At 57.0% G+C, this 21,485-nt stretch overlaps 1 protein-coding gene across 2 annotated transcripts in view; it reads right to left on the reverse strand.

The window, feature by feature from the left end:
• Nucleotides 1–1,414: 1,414 nt before the first annotated feature.
• SHC2 (SHC adaptor protein 2) overlaps nt 1,415–21,485 on the reverse strand; it is a 64,393-nt gene continuing 44,322 nt past the window's right edge. The window contains exons 9-13 of one of the 2 annotated variants that reach the window (XM_034950973.3): nt 14,487–14,550; nt 9,821–9,955; nt 7,211–7,521; nt 3,726–3,859; nt 1,415–2,125 (exon numbers count right to left, since the gene is read on the reverse strand). In XM_034950973.3, the coding sequence (XP_034806864.1) occupies nt 3,731–3,859; nt 7,211–7,521; nt 9,821–9,955; nt 14,487–14,550 (639 nt within the window). In that variant the 3' untranslated portion in view covers nt 1,415–2,125; nt 3,726–3,730. The remainder of the gene's footprint in view (nt 2,126–3,725; nt 3,860–7,210; nt 7,522–9,820; nt 9,956–14,486; nt 14,551–21,485) is intronic. The other variant, XM_034950974.3, reaches the window with a different exon arrangement.

The following is a 21,485-nucleotide window of genomic DNA, read 5'->3' on the forward strand; positions in this document are numbered from 1 at the left end:
GATTTATAGATGGATGATGTATGATGGATGGATGAGTGGGTTACTGATGGATGTGTAGATGGGGGATGGATGAGTGAGTTACTGATGGATTTATAGATGGATGATGCATGATGGATGGATGGATGGATGAGTGGGTTACTGATGGATGTGTAGATGGGGGATGGATGAATGGGTTACTGATGGATTTATAGATGGATGATGCATGATGGATGGATGGATGGTGGATGGATGGATGGATGGATGGATGGATGATGGATGGACGGTTACTGATAGATTTATAGATGGATGATGTATGATGGATGGATGAGTGGGTTACTGATGGATGTGTAGATGGGGGATGGATGAGTGGGTTACTGATGGATTTATAGATGGATGATGTATGATGGATGGATGGATGGATGATGGATGGAGGGTTACTGATAGGTTTATAGATGGATGATGGATGATGGATGGGTGGGTGAATGGATGGATGGGTGAATGGATGATGGATGGATGGGTGAATGGATGATGGGTGGATGGGTGAATGGATGATGGGTGGGTGAATGGGTCACTGATAGACACATGTAGATGGGAGGATGGATGGGTGGCTCTGCCTCCACATCTCGGAAATAAGAGACGTGTCATCAAAGCCCCTTTTGGGTTTGCCTTTGGAAGGCTCCAGTCCTAGTTAAGGACAAACCAGAGTGGCTTTTTCTCCCCACACACACCCTTACTAGACCTGTCCCCCAGGGCAGGGGGTAGGGCCTGCTGTCTGCAGAGAAAGCTGCCAGAGATCCTCGGCCCTTGACAGACGTGGCCCTGCAGGGATGTGGAGAGGCTGGGAACCTCTCTCCTGGGAAGATGCTGTGTTTGCGGGAGGAGTTGGGGGGTCTCTTGGAGCCAAAGGCTCAGATATAACATGACGGGAGGTTAAGGAATGGAGCTGGGGTGCTTGAGCATGATGCTGGGCGTCAGGGAAGAGCAGGGGCATCGAAGGGGGTGTCCTGGAGAGAAGCTAGGACAACAGGAAAGCCCGGCCCATCTAGGGCCATGCTGGGGGCATCTTGGAGAAGAAAACAACCAGCTCTTGTCTGATGTCCTGGGCTGTCTTGAAAGGCAGAGGTTTGGCATTCGGGTGATAAACTAGGGTGTCTCCAAGGAGGTGAGAGAAGTGTTTAGTGGAGAAGTTGAACTGTGTTTTATCCTGGATAAAACAGAGGTAACCAGAGAGACGCGGGGGCTGCTGGGCAGAGGGGTCACCCCACAATCTGCCAGGTACGGGCACACGCACAGCCCCGCCTTCCTTCTCTCCAAGTCCAGGCCCTTAGGGAGGCCAAATGTGGTCCCTCTGAGCCCCCTCATCAGCTCTCCACCTGGGAGACTCGTCCCAGCCCCAGCCCCGCGAGGGCCCCCAGATATGCAGGTGGGCTTGTGCTCTTGTGGCCATTCCCAGGTTTAATTACAAACCGATCCGAACATCCCGTCTGGGTCCACAGCTGGGAAGGCAGGATTGGGGGAAAGCTGCTGGGCGCAGCCCAGGCCAGGCAACCACGTCCTTCCCCTGCTCCCAGGTGGAGTAGGGGCCTCACGACTGCCTCGATATCCACTGTCTTGGAGCGGCCTGGCTACCCCGAGATCCCAGGTGACCTCAAGGCTGCCTCCACTTCAGCGCCAGCATGTGTCCTGGCCTGAGAACCCCAAAGCACCTTAAGCGTCCCCCCTCAAAGACAACTGTGCACCCAGTCCTCAGGTGGGAAGAGGAAGCCCAGCCAGGCCCAGAATCCGCCTCCTCCCCAGGGTCCTGGGAGCCCTGACTCTCCGCGGCGTTAGACTGAACCAGCCAGGCGAGAGGGGGACCCACGGGCCAGGGCTCTGAGGCAGCGGCTGCTTCTGGATATATTTTCTTTAAAGGCGAAATGGTTCCATCTTTGGTATGAACACCCTCACTCCAGGCAAAGGAGGGGGTGGGCAGGGGCCCCGGCAGGAGGAGGCTCTGCCCAGCCCGGGGCCAGCTGGAGGAAGGACCATGCCAGAGGCTCATGCGGAGGAAGGAGAGGCAGCGGTGGTTCGGCCCGACCAGGATCCAGGAGGAGGGCTGAGAGCCCCAAGGCCACGACAGGCAGGAGCCGGGGCTGAGAACCGTCACCTGCGGGCAGAAAGAGAAGGCGAGGTCAGGGCTGAGACGGTGGCCGCAGACCTGGGCTCCGGTGTGAGCCGCACGCTCTTCTGCCTTGGCATCATCTCTGCAAGTGCCACACCTCAGGTCCAGCCCAGAGCTCCTCAGGTCGCACGGCTGGGGCTCCGGTGCGGGTGTCCTGAGTCCTTGCTGTGGACCTAGGGCAGTGCCCTAACCTCTCTGCTGTCTCCTCGCGTGCAAGCGAGAATGCCGATCCCAGTGCCTGTCTCAGAACCGAAGGGTCGAGCACATTCCTGGGACAGGGCAACGGCCTCCTGAGCAGGAATCATTACTGCCTTCCAGGTTATTTCTGGGGTCACCAATGCCTTTCCGAGGGGACGCAGGCAGGGACCGGTGCGAACGGAACACAGGAGCCCGTGTGCCGCAGGCCGCAGGCAGTTTCAGGTGCTTTACGGGAGCCCCTGCCAGACCCGGAGCCCCCTCTGCCTGCAGCCCGAGGCCTGGCTGGGGGCTGGGTGGAGGCCGCGGCCGCGTGGGGGAGGGGCCGCCCAGGAGAGAGGAGGCTGGAAGGAGACCGTTGTCATGGGGACAGGAGAGCAGCCCGACCTGGCCCAGAAGCGCAGCCCTTGGGAAATTCCACAGCCCCCTCCCCCTGCCGGCCCTCCCTCCTCCCCGGCTGCTCTCTCAGCCTTCACTCCCTCCAGCCCCACAGCTGCACCCTCTCCTGCCCCAACCTCACCCCAGAGGAGAGACCATGAGATCACCCAGACCTGCCTGTCCCTCCTCCGTCCACACCCTACCATGGGTCCCCCCGAGCCCCGCACCAAGAGTGGAGGCCTGGGGCTCCTCGGCCCGGCCTGAGGTGTGGTCTTCTCACTGCCTGGGCTCACACGCCAGCCCCTGCCCGTCCCAGCCCACCGTCCTCTCCAGCAGTGCCCACCCCTCCTCTGGGAAGGAGGCCTGGACACCCAGCACACCGCAGGGGCCCACAAAGACCAGGTGACGCCCATCACAGCTGACCGCAGTGTCACGGTCATGGCTGCACGCTGCCACCCTCGGGCACATATCCACCCACGGGCAGTGACGCGTGTCCGCACACAACCTGCACACAAAGGCTCACGGTGGCCAAAAGGCGGAAGCAACCCCAGCGTCCATCAGCGGATGAACACACAAAACATGGTCCCCTCACACAGTGGGACATTATCCAGCCGAGAACAGGAGCCAGGCTCTGGCCCGGGTCACAGCGCAATGCCCCTGGAGGACATCATGCTCAGTGAGAGACACCAGACACAGAAGGACACACAGCGTGGAATCCCATTGCTATGAAATGTCCAGGACAGGCCCATCCACAGAGACAGGAGGCGGATGTGTGGGGTTGGAGCTGGGGAGGGGACAGGGAGTGACGGCTGGTGGGGACAGGGCTTCTTTCGGGGCTGACAGAATGTTCTGGAATTCGACAGAGATGGTTGCACGGCTGGGATGCTGAACATCCCTGAGTCGTGCCCTCTAGAGGGAAAAGCACGGCGCGTGAACTGGGTCTCAATTTTCAAATCAGAAAAGAATCTGGCAAAGGAGGCAAGGCCAGCGACCCACGGCGGCAGCCACACACCTGGCTCAGGGCTCCCGTGAGACCACGCCACGCAGGTGCAGCTCACTCTCGGCGGCCACGATGGGCTGCCCGTTCTGCAGGTGGTGGTCGATCAGGTGGCTGATGCTCTCAAACAGCACGTCCTTCGTCCGTACCTGCGGGACAGACACCTCGGCATCAGCTCCCAGGAGCCCGCCTGGACCCGTGGAGTAGGATATTAGCGTTCTGGGGTCCTGCCGGGGAGCCCCTAGGATGCCTGGATGGACAAGGGGCCGGACCAGGGAATTCCGGGACACCAGCCACAGGATCGGCCTCAGAATTCCAGAACCACCCATGGGCACGGGCTCTGAAACCCCCAGGGTTCTGGGGCCACGCTTCCTGTCGGGAGCTGAAAGGCGACCGCGGGAAGATGCGGCCAGGTCCCAGCCCTCAGAGCCTGTGAACGTGACCTCATTTGGAAAAAGGTCTTTGTAGATAAACAGGTCAAGGGTCCTGGGACGAATGCGTCCAGGATGAGCCGGGGGGGCCCTAAGTCCACTAGCTGCTTTCCTGACAGGAAAAGGAAAACACGCAGATGGGCAGGAGAGAGCAGAGATTGGAGCCGTGTGTCCACAAGGCTGGCAGCACCCGGGAGCCCGGCCATCAGCGGGCGCTGGGAGGGGCCTGGGACCGAGGCTCCCTCAGAGCCTCCAGAAGGAACCAGCCCCGGCCACACCTTGAGTTCGGACTTCTGGCCTCCAGAGCTGTGAGAATGAACCTCTGCTGTTTTAAGCCACTTCGTGTGTGGTCATTTGGTTTGCAGCTCCAGGAAACACACCCCTGAAATCCTGGAGACACAGGCCTGAAAATCTGAATCACCAAATCAAAATCCAGCTGCATTTTTGAATGAGACCGTCTTAGCGCTACCGAGTGCTGGAACTGGATGCAAAACCAAGAGACCCTGTGTCCCACGGCTGCCGAGCAGTTCCCGGGTGAGGCTGGGGGCCCTGTGCACACTTCACGTGGGAAGCAGGGGCAAATCCACGGCTGCCGAGCAGTTCCCGGGTGAGGCTGGGGGCCCTGTGCACACTTCACGTGGGAAGCAGGGGCAAATCCACGGCTGCCGAGCAGTTCCCGGGTGAGGCTGGGGGCCCTGTGCACACTTCACGTGGGACGCAGGGACAAATACACATTCCTAGGCGTGTGGCAAAATCACATCCTTCTGTGTGGCACTGGGAATGGGAGCTGGGAATCTGCCTTTTAACAAGGTACTGGTAGACGTTCTGAAGCTTCTCCAGGTGTAGGGGCTGCCGGTCTGACCCCAGCGATCCATTTAACAGAGAAAATCTGGCCTGGGAAAGAACTGAGGTATCGCACACCAGGCTAGAGGCTAGGCAGTGGCGGGGAGACCGGAAACAGTCTGGGGGGGCTCAGGAACTGGGAGAACAGGCAGCTCTCGCCCAAGCCCTGCCCCCTCCAGCTCTGTCCCAGGCCGGGGTGCACAAGCGCCCCCACCTGCCCGCCGGCCGCCGTGTGCTTCATGCAGAGACCAGGCTCACACCAGCCCAAGAGCCACCCGAGGATTCGGCTGGATGGCTGAAAACGCCTCCTACGCTCTGAGAGGCCTCCGAACCCTCTAGCACCTCCTCACCTGGGAAATAACCTGTGCAGCCCGCGGACGCTCAAAACGCTTCATAAACCCTAGAACTCCTTGTAAATTGGAAAATGCTTTGTAAACCCTTAAACGCTTTAGAAGCTAGAGATTACTAGATCTCATTGGCCCAGAGCAACTGTAAGATGCGCCATGATTTTAGGTACCAGGAGGAGAGAGAAGAGAAAAACCTCCCTGTAAAATAATGATGCACTTCAAATATGCAATTGATGGTTTTTAAACAAAATCCAGACTTTAGAGATATCAAAATTCGGGCGGGGAGAGTGTATATCTTAGAACTGAAGCAATTAGGCCGGGCGCGGTGGCTCACGCCTGTAATCCCAGCACTTTGGGAGGCTGAGGTGGGTGGATCACAAGGTCAGGAGTTCGAGACCAACCTGGCCAACATGGTGATACCCCGTCTCTACTAAAAATACAAAAATCAGTCAGGCGTGGTGGTGGGCGCTGTAGTCTCAGCTACTCGGGAGGCTGAGGCAGGAGAATCGCTTGAACCCGGGAAGTGGAGGTTACAGTGAGCTGAGATTGTGCCACTGCACTCCAGCCTGGGTGACAGAGCGAGACTCCATCAAGAAAGAAAGAAAGGAAAGAAAAGAAAGAAGAAAGAAAGAAAGAAAAGAAAAGAGAGAGAGAGAAACGAAGGGGAGGGGAGGAGAGGGGAGGGGGAGGGGAAGGCAGAAAGGAAGGGAAGGGAAGGGAGAAAGGAAGAAAAGAAGAAAAGAAAAGAGAGAGAGAGAAAAGAGTAAGAAAGAAGGGCCGGGCGCAGTGGCTCACGCCTGTAATCCCAGCACTTTGGGAGGCCGAGGCGGGTGGATCACGAGGTCAGAAGTTTGAGAACAGCCTGGCCAATACAGTGAAACCCCATCTCCACTAAAAAAATATGAAAAATTAGCCAGGCGTGGTGGTGGGAGCCTGTAATCCTAGGTACTGGGGAGGCTGAGGCGGGAGAATCGCTTGAACGCGGGAGGCGGAGCTTGCAGTGAGCCGAGATTGCGCCATTGCATTCCAGCCGGGGCAACAGTGCGAGACTCCATCAAAAAAGAAAAGAAAAGAAAGAGAGAGAAAAAAAGAAAAGGAGGGAGGGAGAGAGGGAGGAAGGAAGAAGGAATTGAAGCAATTCAGTAACTTGATCCCAAAATTCCTTGTAAATTGAGACATACTTTGTACACCCTCAAATAAATTAGAACCTGAAAATACCATATTTATCCCTCAGATACATCACCATTTGTAAGGTGCATAAGTCATGATAAATGGGCGGGGAGAGCATCTTATGATGGATGAAATCGTAAGATTGAGATTACAACTGTGAGGCCAAAGCAGGAGGATCACTTGAGGCCAGGAGTTGGGGACCAGCCTGGGCAGCGTGGCAAGGCCCCATCTCTACAAAACTTAGCTGGGGACAGTGGCTCACACCCGTAGTCCCAGCTACTCAGGAGGGTGAGACAGGAGGACCGCTTGAGCCCAGGAGTTCGAGGCTGCAGAGAGCTATGACTGTGCCACTGCGGTCCAGCCCGGGTGACAGAGCCAGACTCTGTCTCAAAAATAAACTGGAAAATACTTTGTAATTCTACAGTAGCTGGTCAAAGGCAACATCTGGAACAATCTGGAAAAGCTTCATAAACATGGAAAGCTCCTGCATGCCCCGAGACCCTCGAGACCCTTGAGACCCTCCCACCTGTGCCCAGCGAAGCCCCTGGATGCCCCGAGACCCTCCCACCTGTGCCCAGCGAAGCCCCTGGATGCCCCGAGACCCTCCCACCTGTGCCCAGCGAAGCCCCTGGATGCCCCGAGACCCTCCCACCTGTGCCCAGCGAAGCCCCTGGATGCCCCGAGACCCTCCCACCTGTGCACAGCTTACCACGCCCTCGGGGTCCACGAGCAGCAGGTGCTTGGGCTGCCCGGCGTGCATGCCGGTGAGGACATACTGCCCGGGGTTGGTGACGCTGTCTCGCACAAGGAAGTCCCCGTCAGCTCGGAGCATCCTCTCTGCCGCCCGGCGGCTCATCCGGCCGTGGTACCAGGGCTCCTGACGCAGCTGTTCCTCCGTGGGGGCCACAGGGGCCCGGCGGGTAGGGGGGCTGGGCCACTGGTCCTCCAAGGGAAGGGGGGCTGCTGTCACACCTGCCGCCACCGAGCACTCATGCAACTTCAGGGCATCCTCAAAGGGTCCTGCAGGCCGGGGACAGGAGTGCTGGGCAGGCAGGGGGCAGGCAGCTACTCCTGCCGGGACCAGAGCTGGGAGAAACGGGTTCCCCGGGGAGTCCCTCGTGCACCGGTCGGCCTGAGCTGACCAAGTGCTCACAGTGTATCAGACTTGCACTCCGCCCAGCCCCGTGCGTGCGGTGGGCTCACACGTGCAGCAACTGGACCCCCCAGGTTGGGTTTTCTAGGCACGTACTAAGCATGTACAAAGGGTAACAGCAGCTCTTTCTTTCAGAGGTTAACTCCCATTTCTTTTTCCTGCCTTGTCAGGTGGGCTTCCTTCCCAAAGTGTACGCCTCTCGTTTCCTTGTCTGGTCTTACTGCATTGGCCGCGGGGCCTCCAATGTGCCCTAAATACTCACGAGGACAGCCGGCACCCCTCTCTTGCCCCTAGCATTAAAATGTTCTGCCCTCGGTTTTCTAACGGCTTCCAACAATGCCAACATCCGACAGGCCACTCTAAGGCTCTCCTCTGAGTGTCAGTCCCCTCATTGTCAAACAGGGGTGGGCGTGTCCACAGGCAGAAAGCAGCATGGTTCAGACCCTGCAGTGCTGGAGCCCCAGCCCTGACGGAGATGCATCTACCCGTGGCTGGGGCGGCCTCGAATTCCTCCAGCTCCTGGTCCTGGGGGGTCCTCCCGCCCTGACCCTCACTCCCTGGTCTCCCGCCCCTCCAGCTCCTGGTCCTGGGGGGTCCTCCCGCCCTGACCCTCACTCCCTGGTCTCCCGCCCCTCCAGCTCCTGGTCCTGGGGGTCCTCCCGCCCTGACCCTCACTCCCTGGTCTCCCACCCCTCCAGCTCCTGGTCCTGGGGGGTCCTCCAGCCCTGACCCTGGGGGCTGAGCCAGCTCCAACTCCTAGCCTGGCCAGTCAGCACGTTCACCTCCCCCTCCCAGCCAGCGACTGGTTTGGGGACGAGCACGTGGCGAATCAGAGGCAGCCCCAGGACTCTTCGTGGAGGACGGACGAGGAGACACCCTTCCTCAACCGGGGCTGCCTGGCAGTCTGGTCACCCTGAGGGACAGCCTGCCTCAGAGGGAAGCTCAGAGCCCCAAGCCCCTCCTTTCCCATCTGAGGGTTGCTGTGAGGAGCCAAGAGGACCAAGCTCTTCACGTAGTGCTTGGTACACAGCAGGCGCCCACTAGGTGCTAGATGGTGTCATTATTGTGAAGCTGAGGAGAAGCTGCATTGTCAGGTGGTGGAGGGAAGGGAGAAATTTGCAGTTAGCTTGGGAGGCGTCCTGAGCTCACCAAGGACCCTACCCGGCAGCTCAGAGCCAACACCCCTCCGTGCTGGAGGAGGGCAGAGTCGAGGCTGCAGGAAATCAGGAGAGAACTCTGGACACCTCAGCCAAGGAAGGACAAGCCTCCTCCGCCCGGCTGGGGGCTCCCTCGGGCTGGGTCATCCACGGGGAAGGAAGGAACGGGCTCACCGTCAGACTAGCCACTTTGTCCAGAGGTGGACTAAGCCTCCCTCATTGGACTGGGCGTTCCTTCAAGCAGGAAGCTGTGCCTCCCCCATCAGGCCAGGATTTCCGTAGGAAGAATCCTCAGACCCCGGAGTCACATGAAGAGAAAACTCATCAGACCAGGGAGACCCAGAGTCAGCGTGCAAGACCAGCAGGCCGGGATTCCCACAGAGAAAAGACGAGGCCTCCCCTCTCAGACTAAGGAGTCCCATGGGGCGAGGGTCTGGCTTCCCCTGTTGACTGGAGGGCCTCACAGACGGGGCCGCAGCCTCCCACCACACTGACCATCCTTTCAAGGAATGACGAACCTCCTCCCTTCAGACCGGGGGTTCCGACAGAGGCAGGTGGGTTACCCCCGAGAGAGCGGAGCTTCTCGCAGGGCGGGGGCCAGCGGCATTCCCAACCAGACTGGGGGGTTCAGCAGGGAGGCCCCGGGAGATGGGGTCCTGTAGCAGGGGCTGGGCCTCACCCATTACACTGCTCGGCCGCATTCGCTAGAGAGAATGGGCCTCCCCTGTCAGACTGGCCCCTTTTAAGGCAGAGTCCAGGACACCCCCATCAGACAAGGCCTCCGACAGGAAACAGACTGGGCTTCCCCGTCCCACCCGTCGACTTGAAGGATCTCACGGGGAGAAGGGAGCCTCCCCCATCAGACCAGGGATCCCGTAGGGAGTGGGGGTGGGTTTGTGCCTCCCCCATCAGACCAGGGATCCCGTAGGGAGTGGGGGTGGGATTGTGCCTCCCCCATCAGACAACACGGCCACACGTGGTGACGGCCGCCCCCCAGGCTGCCACATACGCATGTCAAACAGATCCTTTTTGGGGCTGTCCTCCGGCTCGGGGGCGTCCAGACCCTGGGTGTTGACATACAGGTGCTCCTCGTGGCCCGGGGGGCCCCGGGCGTCCGCCTGCACGTAGCCGTCCCCCGGTGGAGCTGGGGAGTGTAAGGAGGGGCAGGGGGTCAGCTGGGAGCCAGGCGAGGGGCTCGCAGGGAGCAAGGCGGGGTCCCACGAGGAGCTCCCCCGGCCACCACCTGTGCTGCTGGCTGCAGGGCGGATGCTGCTCTGGTCTCCCTGTGGTAACCCGCCCGTCTGCAGGTGCCACAGGGAGCATCTTACAGCAGCAAAGCCCCGTCGGGGCTCCAACCAGGGACAAGAGCGGGACAGCGTGCGGCTGGGGCTGTGGGCACCAGACGTCCACGCCCAGGGAGAAGGCAGCCGCTGCTCCACCCCGCCCTGCCCCGGCCCTCCCTGGCCCAGGGTCCAGAGCTTCCCAGTGTGTATGTTCAGTCTCCACATTTAAAAATAATCACAGTAACTCTGCTTCCCTGTAATTATGCTATCAACATGACGCATGGAGGGTCACTTACTCTGACTCAGTTCTATTTCAGGATTTTCCTTCCTTTCTTTTTTTAATTGTATTTTGAACATGTAAAGTGTTTACATGGGGCCCGGCGTGGTGGCTCACGCCTGTAATCCCAGCACTTTGGGAGGTGGAGGCAGGTGAATCATTTGAGGTCAGGAGTTCGAGACCAGCCTGGCCAACATGGTGAAAGCCCGTCTCTACCAAAAATACAAAAATTAGCCGGGTGTGGTGGGGGCGCCTGTAGTCCCAGCTACTTGGGAGGCTGAGGCATGAGAATCGCTTGAATTCAGGATGCACAGATTGCAGTGAGCTGAGATTGTGCCATTGCAGTCCAGCCTGGGAAATAGAATGAGACTCAGTCTCCAAAAAAAAAAAAAAAACTATCCACGTGGTTCAAACCGGAACAGCATCGCAGGTAACCTTCGGGCATCTCCCTCGGGAGCTGCCGGGACCCCATGTGTATTCTGCCGGGTCCTGACCAGACTGCCTCTGCCTTGGAACAGGGTCTGGCTGTGAATCCACATGAATGTGAGGCTGCACTAGCCCTTGCTGGGTGACGAGGGCAGAGGGGCTTCTCCCCCGCCTTCCCGGTCTACCAAGAGGGGCACAGATTCTCTCAGCTTCTTAGGGTCAGGATGGGTGAGAGGGAAGAAACGCAGTTCCAAGAGTCCGGGGAGGTAGGACGACACTGAGAGACGCAGGCGGGTGGAGGAATCCCTGGACCCTGGACCCGCGCTATGGGCACCTTTATAGGAGTTCTTGGCCAGAGAATCGGGAAGGGCATGAGTGCAAGTGAGAACAGCCTGCGTGTGGGCACAGGGGCAGGGAACGCCGGCGAGCCCCCGGTCCGGGGTGGGCAGCCAGCATCCCAGAGGAACGTGCGCCAGGACCAGAGCACAGCTGGGCACCGGGTGGGCACTCGATGGCTCGAGTTTCTCTGACCAGCTCGAGGGCTCTGACGCTTGGCAGCGAAATGCCAGATTGTTTGGGAAGATCTAAAAAAAGCTCAACACAGATGTTAGCAAGGCTGTTAGGAAACAGGCAGCCGCAGGCGGGGCTGGTGGGCAAGCCGACTGCACAGCCGCCTCCAGGGTGGACTGGCACCGCCGGTAACGTGATTAAGGCCGGCGCTCCGTGACCCGGCAGTTCCCGGCTCAGCATGCACTGGAGAAAAGGGCTCGTGGGAACGAGGGGCACCTGCCGCGGAGCTACCTGAGGGAGCGGGAAGGACCCTCAATGCCCATCAGGAATGGCTTGGGTAAGGGGGAACTGCACACGGCACAGGGAAGGGGATGGCACATGGCGCAGGGAAGGGAACGGCACAGGGAAGGGGAACTGCACATGGCACAGGGAAGGGGACAGGGGACGGCGCACACCACACGGAAGGGGGCGGCACAGGGAAGGGGGAATTGCACACGGCATAGGTAAGCGGGCGGCACAGGGATGGGGGACTTGCACACGGCACAGGGAAGGGGGAACTGCACACGGCACAGGAAAAGGGAGGCCACATGGCACAGGGGAGGGGACGGCCCAGGGAAGAGAAATTGCACACCGCACAGGGAAGGGAGGATCTCTTGAGCCCGGGGCTTTGAGATCAGCCTGGGAAACAGTGAGACCTCACCTCCACACAATTTAAAAATTTGCTGGGTGCAGTGACGCACGCCTGTGGTTCCACCTACTCTGGAGCGTTAGGAGTGAGGACTGCTTGAGCCTGGGGGGTGGAGGCTTCCGTGAGCCATGATCACACCACTGCCCTCCAACCTGGGCGACAAAGCAAGACGTTGTCTCAAAAACAAAAAGCCAAAGCTCGAAGTGCCTGGTGGGAATGTCGGTTGAGCGGGCAATTACTGATTCCTACTGAAATGGCCCGAGTGCCCCTCCCTGGGACGTGTTTGTTGAGTCCTGGCACACAGGCGGACCGTTTAAGGTCACCACACCGCTGTCTGTCATGGCAAAGGCCTGGAATCAACGCAGATGTCCAGGACCAGGGTGTGGGTGGAATAAATGATGTAACAATGAGGAAGTCTGGCATGCACAGTGTGGGAAGAACCCCTGATGTTTGCCCCATGGACGCAGCAAGGTGGAAGATGGATGGGTAGCACACCCTATCTGCAAAAACAAGGGCTATGACGCACGTTTGAACTGGCTTGAATATCCATTGAAAAGCTAGGAAAATAACTCAGGAGCCACTGACAGCTAACAGTGGCTGCCTGATCAGGGAGGCAAAGAAAACAGATGCAGACAGGTATGAAAGAGATTGCTCACTGAACGGCTTTTTAAACTCTATGATGTTTTGAACCATGTGGACGAATGCAGTACGTATATCCAACATGCAGAGAAACCTAATACTGTGTGGATGACACAGTATCTACACCCAACGTGCACAGAAACCTAATACTGTGTGGATGACGCAGTACCTATATCCCAACGTGCACGGAAACCTCATACCGTGTGGATGACGCAGTACCTATACCCAACATGCACAGAAACCTAATACCGTGTGGATGACGCAGTACCTATACCCAACGTGCACAGAAACCTAATACCGTGTGGATGACGCAGTACCTATACCCAACGTGCACAGAAACCTAATACCGTGTGGATGACGCAGTACCTATACCCAACAATCACAGAAACCTAATACCATGTGGATGACACAGTACCTATACCCAACGTGCACGGAAACCTCATACCGTGTGGATGACGCAGTACCTATACCCAACGTGCACAGAAACCTAATACCGTGTGGATGACGCAGTACCTATACCCAACATGCACAGAAACCTAACACCGTGTGGATGACGCAGTACCTATACCCAACAATCACAGAAACCTAATACCGTGTGGATGACACAGTACCTATACCCAACGTGCACGGAAACCTCATACCGTGTGGATGACGCAGTACCTATACCCAACATGCACGGAAACCTAATACCGTGTGGATGACACAGTACCTATACCCAACGTGCACAGAAACCTAACACCGTGTGGATGACGCAGTACCTATACCCAACAATCACAGAAACCTAATACCGTGTGGATGACACAGTACCTATACCCAACGTGCACGGAAACCTCATACCGTGTGGATGATGCAGTACCTATACCCAACATGCACGGAAACCTAATACCGTGTGGATGACACAGTACCTATACCCAACGTGCACAGAAACCTAACACCGTGTGGATGACGCAGTACCTATACCCAACAATCACAGAAACCTAATACCATGTGGATGACACAGTACCTATACCCAACGTGCACAGAAACCTAATACCGTGTGGATGACGCAGTACCTATACCCAACATGCACAGAAACCTAACACCGTGTGGATGACGCAGTACCTATATCCAACATGCAGAGAAACCTAATACCGTGTGGATGACACAGTATCTACACCCAACGTGCACAGAAACCTAATACCGTGTGGATGACGCAGTACCTATATCCCAACATGCACGGAAACCTCATACCGTGTGGATGACGCAGTACCTATACCCAACATGCACAGAAACCTAATACCGTGTGGATGATGCAGTACCTATACCCAACATGCTCGGAAACCTAACACCGTGTGGATGACGCAGTACCTATATCCCAACATGCACGGAAACCTGATACCGTGTGGACGACGCAGTACCTATACCCCAACGTGCACGGAAACCTAATACCGTGTGGATGACGCAGTATGTATATTCAACGTGCACGGAAACCTAATACCATGTGGATGACGCGGCACCTATATCTCAACATGCACAGAGACCTACTACCGTGTGGAAGACGCAGTACCTATATCCAACATGCATGGACACCTAATACCATGTGGATGACACAGTACCTATACCCAACATGCACGGAAACCTAATACCGTGTGGATAATGTAGTACTTATACCCAACATGCAAGGAATCTAGTGTGTGCAGGAAAAACAGACACTGATGATGAAAATCTCAGCAGAGTGTTAGGAGCAAGACGATCTCGTAGATGAATGTGAAATAAGCAGAGAGAAGAAAGACTGAGGGGGAGCCAGCACAGGACAAGGCTGAGGAGCCCCAGAATCCTCGTGGGTACCCCTTGCAGCCCCAGCCCATCCTACCTGTACCGGTGGACCCCACGTCCCATGGCAGGCTGCAGGCATCTCTTAGAGAAGGAGATGGGCCCTGGAAACAGAGCAGCGAGAGGTTCCCCGGTGTGTGCAAGCCCCTCTTCCTGGCTCAGGACCCCCAGTCTCCCCGCCCGGCCCTCCTAGATGGCTGGAGACTTAGGGGTGGGGAGCACAGCCCTGGCCCTCCCATTGCTCCCTCGCTCTGTAACTAGGCCCCCTGGGTCTGCCGCCCACCTCTGCCGTGGCCTTCCCTGCCTTTTCTCCACCTCGGAAGGTGGTCAGCACATCCTGCCACCTTGCAATGGCTGTTCCCCAGGCCTGGATAACCTTCCCCGCACTGCTCTCCCAGGCAGCTCCTATTCACCAGTCAGGGCTCTACCCAAATGCCACTTCCTCAGGGAAGGCCTCCGGACCTCCCTACAGAGTGTATGTCCCCATGGACATCCTCACTGCCTCTCTGGTGGACTTACCAAGGCCCTGATTAAATCATTGCTGTATTTATTTAGTGTCTGAGGGTAGAAGTCATGTCTGAAATGCCACCTCGTCTAATGTGTCCAGAGGAGGCCGGGCAGATAGATGGCGCTTCATCGTGAGTGAGACCATGAGTGAGAGACAGAGGAGGCCGGGTAGATAGATGGCGCATCATCGTGAGTGAGACCGTGAGTGAGAGATAGAGGAGGCCGGGCAGATAGATGGCGCTTCATCGTGAGTGAGATCGTGAGTGAGAGATAGAGGAGGCCGGGCAGATGGCGCTTCATCGTGAGTGAGATCGTGAGTGAGAGATAGAGGAGGCCGGGCAGATGGCACTTCATCGTGAGTGAGACTGTGAGTGAGAGATAGAGGAGGCCGGGCAGATAGATGGCGCTTCATCGTGAGTGAGATCGTGAGTGAGAGACAGAGGAGGCCGGGCAGATAGATGGCGCTTCATCGTGAGTGAGATCGTGAGTGAGAGATAGAGGAGGCCGGGCAGATAGATGACGCTTCATCGTGAGTGAGATCGTGAGTGAGAGATAGAGGAGGCCGGGCAGATAGATGGCGCTTCATCGTGAGTGAGATCGTGAGTGAGAGACAGAGGAGGCCGGGTAGATAGATGGCACTTCATCGTGAGTGAGACTGTGAGTGAGAGATAGAGGAGGCCGGGCAGATAGATGGCGCTTCATCGTGAGTGAGATCGTGAGTGAGAGATAGAGGAGGCCGGGCAGATAGTTGGTGCTTCATCGTGAGTGAGACTGTGAGTGAGAGATAGAGGAGGCCGGGCAGATGGCGCTTCATCGTGAGTGAGATCGTGAGTGAGAGATAGAGGAGGCCGGGCAGATAGATGGTGCTTCATCGTGAGTGAGATCGTGAGTGAGAGATAGAGGAGGCCGGGCAGATAGATGGCGCTTCATCGTGAGTGAGACTGTGAGTGAGAGATAGAGGAGACCGGGCAGATAGATGGCGCTTCATCGTGAGTGAGATCGTGAGTGAGAGATAGAGGAGGCCGGGCAGATGGCGCTTCATCGTGAGTGAGCTCGTGAGTGAGAGATAGAGGAGGCCGGGCAGATAGATGGCGCTTCATCGTGAGTGAGACTGTGAGTGAGAGATAGAGGACGCCCGGCAGATAGATGGCGCTTCATCGTGAGTGAGACTGTGAGTGAGAGATAGAGGAGCCCGGGCACATAGAAGGCGCTTCATCGTGAGTGAGACTGTGAGTGAGAGATAGAGGAGGCCGGGCAGATAGATGGCGCTTCATCGTGAGTGAGATCGTGAGTGAGAGATAGAGGAGGCCGGGCAGATAGATGGCGCTTCATCGTGAGTGAGATCGTGAGTGAGAGATAGAGGAGGCCGGGCAGATAGATGGCGCTTCATCGTGAGTGAGACTGTGAGTGAGAGACAGAGGAGGCCGGGCAGATAGATGGCGCTTCATCGTGAGTGAGATCGTGAGTGAGGGATAGAGGAGGCCGGGCAGATAGATGGCGCTTCATCGTGAGTGAGATCGTGAGTGAGAGATAGAGGAGGCCGGGCAGATAGATGGTGCTCCATCGTGAGTGAGACTGTGAGTGAGAGATAGAGGAGGCCGGGTAGATAGATGGCGCTTCATCGTGAGTGAGATCGTGAGTGAGAGATAGAGGAGGCCGGGCAGATAGATGGCGCTTCATCGTGAGTGAGACTGTGAGTGAGAGATAGAGGAGGCCGGGCAGATGGCGCTTCATCGTGAGTGAGACTGTGAGTGAGAGATAGAGGAGGCCGGGCAGATAGATGGCGCTTCATCGTGAGTGAGACTGTGAGTGAGAGATAGAGGAGGCCGGGCAGATAGATGGCGCTTCATCGTGAGTGAGACTGTGAGTGAGAGATAGAGGAGGCCGGGCAGATAGATGGCGCTTCATCGTGAGTGAGACCGTGAGTGAGAGATAGAGGAGGCCGGGCAGATAGATGGCGCTTCATCGTGAGTGAGACCGTGAGTGAGAGATAGAGGAGGCCGGGCAGATAGATGGCGCTTCATCGTGAGTGAGACTGTGAGTGAGAGATAGAGGAGGCCGGGTAGATAGATGGCGCTTCATCGTGAGTGAGACTGTGAGTGAGAGATAGAGGAGGCCGGGTAGATAGATGGCGCTTCATCGTGAGTGAGTTCGTGAGTGAGAGATAGAGGAGGCCGGGCAGATGGCGCTTCATCGTGAGTGAGATCGTGAGTGAGAGATAGAGGAGGCCGGGCAGATAGACGGCGCTTCATCGTGAGATCGTGAGTGAGAGATAGAGAAGGCCGGGCAGATGGCGCTTCATCGTGGGTGAGACTGTGAGTGAGAGACAGAGGAGGCCGGGTAGATAGATGGCGCTTCATCGTGAGTGAGTTCGTGAGTGAGAGATAGAGGAGGCCGGGCAGATGGCGCTTCATCGTGAGTGAGATCGTGAGTGAGAGATAGAGGAGGCCGGGCAGATAGACGGCGCTTCATCGTGAGATCGTGAGTGAGAGATAGAGAAGGCCGGGCAGATGGCGCTTCATCGTGAGTGAGACTGTGAGTGAGAGATAGAGGAGGCCGGGCAGATAGATGGCGCTTCATCGTGAGTGAGACTGTGAGTGAGAGATAGAGGAGGCCGGGTAGATAGATGGCGCTTCATCGTGAGTGAGACTGTGAGTGAGAGATAGAGGAGGCCGGGTAGATAGATGGCGCTTCATCGTGAGTGAGTTCGTGAGTGAGAGATAGAGGAGGCCGGGCAGATGGCGCTTCATCGTGAGTGAGATCGTGAGTGAGAGATAGAGGAGGCCGGGCAGATAGACGGCGCTTCATCGTGAGATCGTGAGTGAGAGATAGAGAAGGCCGGGCAGATGGCGCTTCATCGTGAGTGAGACTGTGAGTGAGAGATAGAGGAGGCCGGGCAGATAGATGGCGCTTCATCGTGAGTGAGACTGTGAGTGAGAGATAGAGGAGGCCGGGTAGATAGATGGCGCTTCATCGTGAGTGAGACTGTGAGTGAGAGATAGAGGAGGCCGGGCAGATAGATGGCGCTTCATCGTGAGTGAGATCGTGAGTGAGAGAGATACAGGTGGCCGGGCAGATGGCGCTTCATCGTGAGTGAGACTGTGACTGAGAGATAGAGGAGGCCGGGCAGATAGATGGCGCTTCATCGTGAGTGAGACCGTGAGTGAGAGATAGAGGAGGCCGGGCAGATAGATGTCGCTTCATCGTGAGTGAGACTGTGAGTGAGAGAGGAGGCCGGGCAGATAGATGGCGCTTCATCGTGAGTGAGACTGTGAGTGAGAGATAGAGGAGGCCGGGCAGATAGATGGCGCTTCATCGTGAGTGAGATCGTGAGTGAGAGACAGAGGAGGCCGGGCAGATAGATGGCGCTTCATCGTGAGTGAGATCGTGAGTGAGAGATAGAGGAGGCCGGGCAGATAGATGCCGCTTCATCGTGAGTGTGACTGTGAGTGAGAGATAGAGGACGCCGGGCAGATAGATGGCGCTTCATCGTGAGTGAGACTGTGAGTGAGAGATAGAGGAGCCCGGGCAGATAGATGGCGCTTCATCGTGAGTGAGATCGTGAGTGAGAGACAGAGGAGGCCGGGCAGATAGATGGCGCTTCATCGTGAGTGAGATCGTGAGTGAGAGATAGAGGAGGCCGGGCAGATAGATGGCGCTTCATCGTGAGTGAGATCGTGAGTGAGAGACAGAGGAGGCCGGGCAGATAGATGGCGCTTCATCGTGAGTGAGATCGTGAGTGAGAGATAGAGGAGGCCGGGCAGATGGCGCTTCATCGTGAGTGAGATCGTGAGTGAGAGATAGAGGAGGCCGGGCAGATAGATGGCGCTTCATCGTGAGTGAGATCGTGAGTGAGAGATAGAGGAGGCCGGGCAGATAGATGGCGCTTCATCGTGAGTGAGACTGTGAGTGAGAGACAGAGGAGGCCGGGCAGATAGATGGCGCTTCATCGTGAGACTGTGAGAGATAGAGGAGGCCGGGCAGATAGATGGCGCTTCATTGTGAGTGAGATCGTGAGTGAGAGATAGAGGAGGCCGGGCAGATAGATGGCGCTTCATCGTGAGACTGTGAGAGATAGAGGAGGCCGGGCAGATGGCGCTTCATCGTGAGTGAGACTGTGAGTGAGAGATAGAGGAGGCCGGGCAGATAGATGGCGCTTCATCGTGAGTGAGATCGTGAGTGAGAGATAGAGGAGGCCGGGCAGATAGATGACGCTTCATCGTGAGTGAGATCGTGAGTGAGAGATAGAGGAGGCCGGGCAGATAGGTGGCGCTTCATCGTGAGTGAGATCATGAGTGAGAGATAGAGGACGCCGGGCAGATAGATGGCGCTTCATCGTGAGTGAGACCGTGAGTGAGAGACAGAGGAGGCCGGGCAGATAGATGGCGTTTCATCGTGAGACTGTGAGAGATAGAGGAGGCCGGGCAGATGGCGCTTCATCGTGAGTGAGACTGTGAGTGAGAGATAGAGGAGGCCGGGCAGATAGATGGCGCTTCATCGTGAGTGAGACCGTGAGTGAGAGATAGAGGAGGCCGGGCAGATAGATGGCGCTTCATCGTGAGTGAGATCGTGAGTGAGAGATAGAGGAGGCCGGGCAGATAGATGGCGCTTCATCGTGAGTGAGACTGTGAGTGAGAGATAGAGGACGCCGGGCAGATAGATGGCGCTTCATCGTGAGTGAGATCGTGAGTGAGAGACACCGGGCAGATAGATGGCGCTTCATCGTGAGTGAGAACGTGAGTGAGAGATAGAGGAGGCCGGGCAGATAGATGGCGCTTCATCGTGAGTGAGAGTGTGAGTGAGAGATAGAGGAGGCCGGGCAGATAGATGGCGCTTCATCGTGAGTGAGACTGTGAGTGAGAGACAGAGGAGGCCGGGCAGATAGATGGCGCTTCATCGTGAGTGAGACCGTGAGTGAGAGATAGAGGAGGCCGGGCAGATGGCGCTTCATCGTGAGTGAGACTGTGAGTGAGAGATAGAGGAGGCCGGGCAGATAGATGGCGCTTCATCATGAGTGAGACTGTGAGTGAGAGACAGAGGAGGCCGGGCAGATGGCGCTTCATCGTGAGTGAGACCGTGAGTGAGAGATAGAGGAGGCCGGGCAGATAGATGGCGCTTCATCGTGAGTGAGACCGTGAGTGAGAGATAGAGGAGGCCGGGCAGATAGATGGCGCTTCATCGTGAGTGAGACTGTGAGTGAGAGATAGAGGAGGCCGGGCAGATGGCGCTTCATCGTGAGTGAGACTGTGAGTGAGAGATAGAGGAGGCCGGGCAGATAGATGGCGCTTCATCGTGAGTGAGACCGTGAGTGAGAGATAGAGGAGGCCGGGCAGATAGATGGCGCTTCATCGTGAGTGAGACTGTGAGTGAGAGATAGAGGAGGCCGGGCAGATAGATGTCGCTTCATCGTGAGTGAGATCGTGAGTGAGAGACAGAGGAGGCCGGGCAGATAGATGGCGCTTCATCGTGAGTGAGATCGTGAGTGAGAGATAGAGGAGGCCGGGCAGATGGCGCTTCATCGTGAGTGAGACCGTGAGTGAGAGACAGAGGACGCCGGGCAGATAGATGGTGCTTCATCGTGTGTGAGATCGTGAGTGAGAGATAGAGGAGGCCGGGCAGATAGATGGCGCTTCATCGTGAGTGAGCCTGTGAGTGAGAGATAGAGGAGGCCGGGCAGATAGATGGCGCTTCATCGTGAGTGAGACTGTGAGTGAGAGATAGAGGAGACCGGGCAGATAGATGGCGCTTCATCGTGAGTGAGATCGTGAGTGAGAGATAGAGGAGGCCGGGCAGATAGATGGCGCTTCATCGTGAGTGAGATCGTGAGTGAGAGATAAAGGAGGCCGGGCAGATAGATGGCACTTCATCGTGAGTGAGACTGTGAGTGAGAGATAGAGGAGGCCGGGCAGATGGCGCTTCATCGTGAGTGAGATCGTGAGTGAGAGATAGAGGAGGCCGGGCAGATAGATGGTACTTCATCGTGAGTGAGATCGTGAGTGAGAGATAGAGGAGGCCGGGCAGATGGCGCTTCATCGTGAGTGAGACTGTGAGTGAGAGATAGAGGAGGCCGGGCAGATAGATGGCGCTTCATCGTGAGTGAGATCGTGAGTGAGAGATAGAGGAGGCCGGGCAGATAGATGGCGCTTCATCGTGAGTGAGATCGTGAGTGAGAGATAGAGGAGGCCGGGCAGATAGATGGCACTTCATCGTGAGTGAGACTGTGAGTGAGAGATAGAGGAGGCCGGGCAGATGGCGCTTCATCGTGGGTGAGATCGTGAGTGAGAGATAGAGGAGGCCGGGCAGATAGATGGCGCTTCATCGTGAGTGAGATCGTGAGTGAGAGAGATAGAGGAGGCCGGGCAGATAGATGGCGCTTCATCGTGAGTGAGACCGTGAGTGAGAGATAGAGGAGGCCGGGCAGATAGATGGCGCTTCATCGTGAGTGAGACTGTGAGTGAGAGATAGAGGAGGCCGGGTAGATAGATGGCGCTTCATCGTGAGTGAGACTGTGAGTGAGAGATAGAGGAGGCCG

Source organism: Pan paniscus, chromosome 20 (genome assembly GCF_029289425.2).
Source record: "Pan paniscus chromosome 20, NHGRI_mPanPan1-v2.0_pri, whole genome shotgun sequence".
Lineage (NCBI taxonomy): Eukaryota > Metazoa > Chordata > Mammalia > Primates > Hominidae > Pan > Pan paniscus.